At 48.2% G+C, this 9,718-nt stretch overlaps 1 protein-coding gene across 1 annotated transcript in view; it reads left to right on the forward strand.

The window, feature by feature from the left end:
- LOC107108881 (chromosome unknown open reading frame, human C16orf87) overlaps positions 1 to 992 on the forward strand; it is a 19,153-nt gene extending 18,161 nt beyond the window's left edge. Inside the window, exon 4 of the mRNA XM_015409418.1 lies at positions 452 to 992. Within this exon, the coding sequence (XP_015264904.1) occupies positions 452 to 570 (119 nt within the window). The 3' untranslated portion in view covers positions 571 to 992. The remainder of the gene's footprint in view (positions 1 to 451) is intronic.
- The last annotated feature ends 8,726 nt before the right edge of the window (positions 993 to 9,718 follow it).

The raw sequence follows: 9,718 nt of genomic DNA on the forward strand, positions 1-9,718 counted from the left end.
TCCGAGAGAACCGTGACTGGCCCAGGGTCACCCAGCAGGCTTCATGTGGAAGAGGAGTCGGCAATCAAACCCGGTTCTCCAGATTAGAGTCTGCTGCTCTTAACCACTACACCGTGCTGGACTAGACGGACCACTGGTCTGATCCGGCGGGGCAGTCTCGTTTTAAATTTAAATCCTCGCTGAACTACTGAGTGATGTTGTGCAAGTGAAGAACATGCTTGTAGCTTTAAGAACATAAGAGAAGCCGTGCTGGATCAGGCCAGTGGCTTATCCATTCTGACACTTCTGTGTCACACAGTGGCCAGAACTCAGGGGCCATTAGGAGGTCCACCAGTGTTATTCTCTTTCCAGTTAGTCTGCCTCGCAGGTCTGTAGTGAGCGTATGATAAGGCCCCGAAGTCACTTGCAGGGCAGGAGAACTAACCTTTCCCCCCCCCCCCTTCTTCCGCAGAAAAACAAGAGAAAGAAGTCGACATGTATGCAAACCTCTCGGATGAAAAGGCTTTTGTGTTTTCGGTGGCCTTGGCAGAAATAAACAGAAAAATCATCAACCAAAGACTGATTCTCTGATTATCTCGTTGGCTCGGGTGCGTGCAGCGGCATTGAAGCCAAGTAGCGGATTTTGGATATTTGGCAGCCTCTTGAACAGTAAATCCTCTCATCTCTATCAATGGAGAAGGATGGCAGGACATACAATTCCCTGGTTGAAATTCTGCTACGGATGGCAGTTTTGGAAGTCTACAGACTGTTATTGATCCAGCTGTCTGCGGAGAAGCAAAGCGTTCAGCACTTTGCCTATGGCGGAAGGAAGAAAAAGCGTCATCCTTTAAATTCTACAAAGACAGCTTCTTCGAGGATGCACGCAGTAACAAACTGTTGTTTTTCCTTCCGGAACTATCTCAATTAACTTAAATTTCCTCTGTGACATAGATTCTCAGCTATATCAAAACTTACACGTGTATAGTTCTAATCTTTTAATAAATCGGTATTTTATGGACACCGTTGACTCTTTGTAATGGGTTTCATGTAAAGCAATTCTATGCCCCCTTTCTCTTACGTCTTGGCTTTGGATTCGTTCCTCGTACGTTGAAGAGGAGTCCAGGGGAACCCTGAAGATGAACACACGCAATGTCCAGTGAGTCTGATTTCACTTTGTCAGATTCATGATGTTGCCATGATGATGTCGTTATTGTAGCAGGAACTCCTTTGCATATTAGGCGACACACCCCTAATGTAGCCAGTCCTCCAAGAGCTTACAGTAGCCCCTGTCAGAAGAGCTCTGTAAGGTCTTGGAAGATTGGCTACATTAGGGGTGTGTCGCCTAATATGCAAAGGAGTTCCTGCTACAAAAAGAATCCTGGACTGTCTGGTGAAGGAAGCTCTGAATTGTGAAAACCTGTCCTGGAATAAAACTGGTCCTAATGTTCCCTCTAAGCTGTGGAGTCTTGTGAGCAAAAATTCCACTTTGTGAGCTACTGGCATTAAAGTTGTGAGCGAGCGATTTGGCTACTGCATCAATTAGTTTGCTCTGGAGCCCTCCTTCCTGAGCTAAGACAAAAATGTTTGAGCCGGAGGCTAAAAAACTGAGCTAGCTCACATTAACTCAGCTTAGAGGGAACACTGCATGTAGCCGGAGTCCTGTTAAACTCTCCTGCAAGAGATGTAACACAGCTATCCCCTGGGTTCGTGAAACACAGTTTGAAGTCAATAAACAGGTGACAGATGTGTGATCTCTTGGCAATAAAGAGGGAAATCGAGCACGTGTCTCTCCCAGAATCAGAAATGCATCTTTCCTGATTCAAAATTATTGTAATGCTCTTGGCTATCAATATTTTAACACTAATCTTGTGACCAGTGTTTCCTCTAAGCTGAGTTAGTGTGAGCTAGCTTACAGTTTTTTAGCCTCCGGCTCACACATTTTTGTCTTAGCTCAGGAAGGATGGCTCCAGAGCAAACTAGCCAAATTGCTCGCTTACAACTTTAATGCCAGCAGCTCACAAAGTAGAATTTTTGCTCACAAGTCTCCGCAGCTTAGAGGAAGCATTGACTGTGACTACTTATTTTACTTCATTTATACCCTGCTTCTGTCCCTAATGAGGACCCAAAGCTGTTTACATCCTCCTCTGTTTTTATTCTCACAACAACCCTGTGAGGTAGGTTGGGCTGGGAGCATGTGACAGGCCCAAGGCCGCCCAGGGAGCTTCGAGGGCAGAGTGGGGACTCAAACCTGGGACTTACAGATCCTAGCCTGCTGCTCTAACTACTACACCACACTGCCTCTGACTGACAAGGCTTCTGTTAAAATGTCTGCTAGAATTCGATGAGGTGCCAAGAGGAATGATCTTGGAGCTGTGGATCGGAGCTGTAGGCCACCTGCTGGCCGCCCTTGGTATTGAAGTGAAGGGACACAGGTTCAATGTGTGTAGAAGGTGGGGTCGTTTCGTAGAAAAAGAGCTAGGGGAACTCATTAGCATAGCTCATTAGCATATGCCACACCTCCTGACATCACCGGAAGTGTGTCATAAGGCCACACCCCCTGACATCACCGGGAGTGTGTCATAAGGCCACACACCCCGCCCCCAACGGTCCCGGCCGCCACCGCCGGCCTTGCAGCTTCACTGCCGAGCCCCATGAGGGGCCCGGCGGTGGACCTGCAAGGCCGGCGGGAGTGCAAGGAAGCCCCGCGAAGGCCTTCCCTGGCCCCAGGCAGGCAGGGGTGGGGAGAGGCAGGGAGGAAGCAACTTACCCTCCCTCTTCTCCTGCCTCCTCCTGGCTGAATGAGGGCCGGAAGCAGGGGGCGGGGCTTCGTCATGTGCCCCGCCCCCGTACCTCACCCGGGGGAACTGCGATCCCCCGTGATCCCCCCCGAAATGACCTCTGGTAGAAGGTCTTCCAGCTCAGGGAACTTGGGTAGTGGAAGAAATCTTCCTCTGCCTCAGACCCTGGAGAGCTGCTGCCAGTCAGAACAGACATTGCTGAGTGATCGTCTGGGCCAACAGCCTGACTCAGTATAACTCAGCTTTGTAGATGCGCTGTGTTTCCTACCCTTGTTGCCGAGCCTGTGATGCAAACTGTTGTAATGGGAAGGGGCATCTCCCCCCCCCCCATCAAATTCGCTTTTTTAAACTGTGGAGAGCCAGTTTGGTGTAGTGGTTAGGAGCGTGGACTCTAATCTGGGAGAACCGGGTTTGATTCCCCACTCCTCCACATGCAGCTGCTGGTGTGACCTTGGGTCAGTCACAAGCAATGTTCCCTCTAAGCTGTGGAGTCCTGTGAGCAGAAATTCTACTTTGTGAGCTACTGGCATTAAAGTTGTGAGCAGGTAGTTTGGCTGCTGCATAAAATTAGTTTGCTCTGGAGCCATCTTTCCTGAGCTAAGACAAAACTGGGAGCTGAAAGGTTTAAAAAATGGTGAGTTAGCTCACACTAACTCAGCTTAGAGGGAACACTGGTCACAAGTTTTCTCAGAGCTGTTCTCACAAGAGCAGTCCTTGAAAGAGCTCTCTCAGCCCCACCTACTTCACAGGGTGTCTGTTGTGGGGAGAGGAAGGGAAAGGAGTTTGTAAGCCACTCTGAGACTCCAAGTGAAGGGCAGGGTATAAATCCAATCTCTTCCTCCTCCTCCTCCCCTTCTATAGAGGAATTGATTTGTCTTACTCTCTTTCCCCCCTTTTTAAAGGAGGGGTTTCTCTTTCATTTCGCCTTGATTTCTCTTTGCAATTTCAGCCCTTGCAGTTTTTTTTTTAATGTTACACTTCAGAGGGTGGTGGTCTGGCAGGAGGATAGGGAGGTTGATGTCGGCTCAAGACATTGCCTGCCCTCTGAGGACGTACAGAGTGAGATTCTGGAATGATGCAGACCTTCCCTTCCTGCCCCTCGTTTGTCTCTTCAGATTTCTCTTTGGTCAAAATGGAATTGATTAGCGGCTGATTCCCAATCCCTAAAAAGAAAGAAAAGAAATGGAGGTAGGTTTCAGGGAGAAACTGGGTAAAGAGGAGTTAAAAGCATTTCTCTTAACAGTGCTAGCTAAGTGGGTGTCTGGAGATAACTTCAGTGAGCAAAATAGCTCACTGAAAGCTAGGAACAGCTTAATGGAAAAAGATGGACACCCCACCCCCTTTGTCTTGCAGAAGAGAGCTGGTGCTTCTTTCCTAGAAGCAATTTTATTTTCCAAATAAGGACTAAACAGAATAGAAGAACATTGCAAAGTGTGGAAAAAATGCACTTTGGACTCTTCGGTTCTTAATATGATTAAAATAACTCTTGACTTCACTGGAAGATCTTAACCAAAGCCTACCATTTCTAACATTTTGTGATTTCTGACCCGTAGTTCTCTGTTTCTTTTAAACTGGATAATAGATCTTCCAATGTTTTTAATTCTTTTTTTGTATTCGTGTGTGTGTGTGTGTGTGTGTGTGTGTGTGTGTGTGAGCACCTGGAAGCCATGTTGACCTCTAGTGACTGACCCCTACTGGGGGCCTGGAGGATATTCAGCGAGGAGGCTGAATAAAGCCTGCCCCTGCCTTCCGGCTCTGGTAGTCCACAGAGAGGTCTCCCATTCAAGGACTTGCCACAGTCGGCCCTGCTTAGCTTCCAAGTTCTTGCGAGATTGGGCTTCCCTGGGCTGTCCAGGTCAGGGCTAATGTTTCTCATTCTCGATAGTGTGTAAAGGCACAACTGCATTGGATATTTTGCTTCTTGGAAGTTAGTATTTGCCAGTTTAGTTTCAGGTTCTCTTTTGACTTAGAAGTGCGAACGGAGTCATTTGCTCCTATGGCACTTTAAGCTAGGATCAATTGAGGGGGCAGAACTGTAGGATCCACTCGCTTGTTTCTGTGTAAATGATAAAGATGCGTTGACCTGGGTTTTGAGGAGTTTTAGAACTAAAATTCAGGTTCAGGAGCACTTTGAAGACCAACAAAATTTCCCAGGCTATAACCTTTCACGAATCAAAGCTCACATCATCAGATACAAATGAGAATGAATAATCACCAGACCTTCAATGCAGGTCAGAAGGTGGGAAGAAGAAGAAGAGATTGGATTTATCCCCCGCCCTTCACTCCCCGAAGGAGCCTCAGAGCGGCTTACAATCTCCTTTCCCTTCCCCTCCCCACAACAGACACCCTGTGAGGTGGGTGGGGCTGAGAGAACTGCTCTTGAGAGAAACAGCTCTGACAGAACTATGGCTTGCCCAAGGTCATCCAGCCAGGTGCAAGTGGAGGAGTGGGGAATCAAACCCATGGAAGCTGGCTGCGTGACCTTGGGCCAGTCGTTCTCAGTCTCACCTACCTCACAGGGTGGTTGTGAATATTGAATGGAGGAAGAGAAAATGATGTAGGCCACACTGGGTTCCTGTTGGGGAGAAAAGTATGGTGTAAATATCTAAATTTAAAAAGGCATCTTCTGGGTCTACTTTGGGGTGCTAAATCATACAAATCATACCCTGAAAACACCCAGAAATAAAAGCCAAGGAGGGGGTGCAGAGCAGTGTTCCCTCTAAGCTGAGTTAGTGTGAGCTAGCTCACCGTTCTTTTTAGCCTCTGGCTCACACATTGTTGTCTTAGCTCAGGAAGGATGGCCGCAGAGGCAAATTAACTTATGCAGTAGCCAAAGCGCTCGCTCACAACTTTAATGCCAGCGGCTCACCAAGTAGAATTTTTGCTCTCAAGACTCCACAGCTTAGAGGAAGCATTACAAAGTCACTGGCAGAAGAAGAATTTGGAATCAGATCCAAAAAGTCATGACAAGTTTAGCTCCAGGTGAGCATTGAAAAGGAAGGCAGACGTTCCACAGGTGAGAAGCCACCACCGAGAAGACCCGGGCAGTGAGTGATATTTTTGACTGTTGAAAGTATCCTGCTTGAAGATCTAACACAGGAAAGCTGTCATTGCCGCCTTTGGTTGCTAGGTGGCATTATACTTCAGGAGAAGAAAAGACATGCTGGATGTGAATGGCAAACCACATTTTTTTTTAATATTTTTTTTATTTTCAATATAAACATTAACTATACATTAACATCCAACTTGACATATTGTCAATACAATAATAAAGAATTCAATTGCCAACACTATACAAACATTCTGGGCAAGAAATTAACAACATTCCAACATCTTATAAGATCCAGTATTTACAAATAAAACTATAATATTGTGATTTCTGTGAAGGATTAATTTGTTCTAAAATATACTCAACTTTTTCCAATATCAGCCACCACCGTCTGTAAAATACTTGTGGATTATAGGAAGGATCTGAGGCTGCCAATTTATCAGAGACTTTATCCATTAAAAGATGCTCCCAGATCTTAGAATACCATTTAGTTATAGTTAACGGTGAATTACTCTTCCAATTTTGTGCAATTATTGTTTTTGCTGCCGAAAATGCAAACCACATTTGATGCGACAGTTGTGTGCAACAGAGAGCTCCTTCGCCCCTGCAAGGCATTTTCAGGAGGGGGTGATTGGCTATTAGAGGAGGGAGGGGAGGGGAATTTTTTCTTTGGGATTTCTTCTTTGCGCCCCCCCCCCTTCCCCTAGTGTTTTTATCCTTGTGGGATTGTGGGCCCATGTTGACTGAGCAAGCTCTCTTTTACTTCCATTGGGCAGGGGTGGGGGTCTTATGAACCTGGTCATGCTCGCAAGGGGCATCTTCTTCGTCACCGACTGCTTGCGCACAGTGAAGGGAGAGCGCGCGCAGCTCCAGCTGGAATTCAGTCGCCACAGCTGTAAGCAAAAGCTTGGAGAAAAAATAGATCTCTAAATTAGTTTGCTTGCACTCCTACCTGTGCACTCCCTCATACTTCTGCTTGGGAACTGTGGCAGAGAAGGCAGCTCTCTGCCTAGGAGACCACGCTGTGCTCCCTTCGATATATGTACATGTACATCATGGGCCCTGATGCATTTTCCCATCGTTGGCTTGTGTGTGCTCCAAGTCTTCCCAAAATGGGCTGCTCTCCTGGAGGAAGGGGAGTTGGCAACAGCTGAGAGAGTGTTTGCAGGTATCTCTCCCAAAGGTTTGAGTCAATTTCAGCACTTGGGGCTGTTTACTGGAAACCAAGTCAGGGGTCAATCCACTTCTGAGCATATATCCTGGTATTCTCCGGAGGTCTATCCAAATGCTTGCCAGGGTTGGCCCTGCTGAGCTTCTGAGATCTGACTTGCCTGGGCTACGCGGGTCAGGGCTTGTGGGATGGGGCTCCTTGAAGAGGTGTGCAGGGCCCTGCAATGATTCCAAAAGATATAGCCCGAAGAAAGGGTTAATCTCTGTGACTGACAGAGCAGAGGGGGAGGTATGAAATGGAGGGAAAGGATTCTAAACTGCCAAGATGGGCAGTGGGTGGTTTAACAGAATGGGGGGGGGGAGATGTATTATGAGCCCTGAGAGAGGGGAAGACATGCAGCGGAGTGGGAATAGCATGCTAGCGTCTGCCTGATGTTCTCTGTTATAAAGTCTGTCATTTATATTCAACCAGAGTAACCATAGAAACTGTACACGTTCACCTTGTTTGGTGGTTTGGTGTAGCGGTTAGGAGCGCAGACTGTAATCTGGGAGAACCGGGTATGACTCCCCCACTCCTCTACATGCAGCTGCTGGTGTGACCTTGGGTCAGTCACAAGTTCCTTCAGAGCTGTTCTCTCAGGAGCAGTTTCTGTCAGAGCTCTCTCAGCCCCACTCACCTCACAGGGTGTCTGTTGTGGGGAGGGGAAGGGAAAGGAGAATTGTAAGCCGCTCTGAGACTCCTTTGGGTCGTGAAAGGCGGGGTATAAATCCAATCTCTTCTTCCTCTCCTCTCCTGTTTTCTATAAGTTGTGTTGTACACTTGAATTGCCCGCTACTGAATATCTCTGTCCAGAACTGCTCCAAAGAAAGGCTACCCAAACCCATCTCATACTATGCTAGTTAACCAGTGCCTAAAATAAAAAGGGACAAAGGGCCACAAGAAATATTGGCAAATGTTACAGGCCCCGTCCTTGGAGATTCGGGATCTCTGCTTGTCAGGGCCTTTGAGAGGGCTTGAACAGGAGGCATCTTTAAAGGGGGAAGAGGGAGAGAGATTTGGGGTTTGCTGTTTTACTAACTGAAAATGTTTTTAGTGATTATCAGGGGTCATTTCCTGCGGGAGCGCACAGGAGCGGAGCTCCGGCAGTAAGGAGCCCAGGGAGCGGGCACATGCAACAAGCCCCACCCCCTGCTCCCAGCAGCCCTCAGTTGGGCCACAAGGAGCAAGAAGCAGCTAGGTAAGTTGCAGAGCCCTCCCCGGCCCACCTTCAGGTACAAGCTCTCCCTCCTCTGTGAGGGCAGATCTGCACATTCCCCCCCCCCCAATAGCCAGCAATCCAAAACAGTCCAGTGGAGCCTGAGTGGTGGGTGTTGCCTTCTGACACACTTCCGGTGATGTCAGGGGGCGTGGCATATGCAAATAAGTTATGCTAATCAGTTATGCTAATGGGTTCCTGCACCTCTTTTTCTACGAAATGACCCCTGGTGATTATTGTAAGCCGCCTTGAACCATGAGAAAAGGCAGGATACCAATGTTTTTATAAACAGACGAAATAAATGGTCCGGTTTGGGAGAAGACCAGTTTGTATATTTGTCAAAAGACAGGGTGGAGTCTCTCTCTTTTACTCTCAGCTGCTCCCCTTCCCACTAGGATGGTAATACTAGCTTGCCTTTCAGAACTGCTGCAAGAATTAGTGGTGCATTCCCCCCTGGCTGGCAACTGGTGGGGGATGGGGGGGGGTAGGGTTGTCAGATCCAGGTTGGAAAACTTGTGGGGATTTGGGGGTGGAGCCTGGGGAGGACAGGGACCTCAGTGGGGTACAGTGCCACAGAGTCCACCCTCCAAAGTGTTGTACACACTGCTGATGAAACACTTTGTACTCTGCCATTGACTAACAGTCAGTTTACCTTAGTAGGTGCTCTTAACGCTTCCATGGTGCATATGTTAAGTGCCTTTGATGATTCTAATCACAGTGACTGAAGTCAATCATGAACATCTATTCAGATATTCACTTTGGTTCATTGCTTAAAGGCATTCTGAGTAAAATGACTGAATGCTGACAGGCAGTAACTGACTGACCTTGTTTATAATGGCCAGTTGTAACTGCGCATGCTCCTGATGTCAGTTTGCTGGCGTTAGATGGAGAACCCTGCATGATGTACTAATATTTGTTACAATTAGATACTTTTTAGAATTTCACAGCCTGCCCACCGTCTCGCCGACGTGGGGATTCAGGGGCTCGCCCTTCAATGGCTTACCTCTTTTCTCCGTGGTCGGGGACAAAGGGTGGTGATAGGGGAGCAGCAGTCCCGGGGGCACCCTCTTGTGTGTGGGGTGCCTCAGGGGGCTGTTCTCTCCCCGCTATTGTTTAACATCTATATGCGCCCCCTTGCCCAGATTGCCCGGAGGTATGGGCTTGGGTGTCATCAATATGCGGATGACACCCAGCTCTATCTGATGTTGGGCGGCCGGTCGAGCTCTGTCCCTGAAGATCTGCACCGGGCATTACAGGCCGTGGCTGGTTGGCTCCGACTGAGCAGGCTGAAGTTAAACCCGGCGAAGACGGAGGTCCTGGGCCTGAGTCGCGGTGGTTTGGGGTTAGGGCTCCCTCTCCCGACCTTCGATGGGGTGCCTTTGGTGCCAGCGCCGGAGGTTAGGAGTTTGGGAGTGCTCCTGGACTCCTCGTTATCTATGGAGGCCCAGGTGGCAGCCACTGCCAAG

This window comes from Gekko japonicus, unplaced genomic scaffold, assembly GCF_001447785.1.
Source record: "Gekko japonicus isolate JY-2015 unplaced genomic scaffold, Gekko_japonicus_V1.1 scaffold794, whole genome shotgun sequence".
In the NCBI taxonomy this organism is placed as follows: domain Eukaryota; kingdom Metazoa; phylum Chordata; class Lepidosauria; order Squamata; family Gekkonidae; genus Gekko; species Gekko japonicus.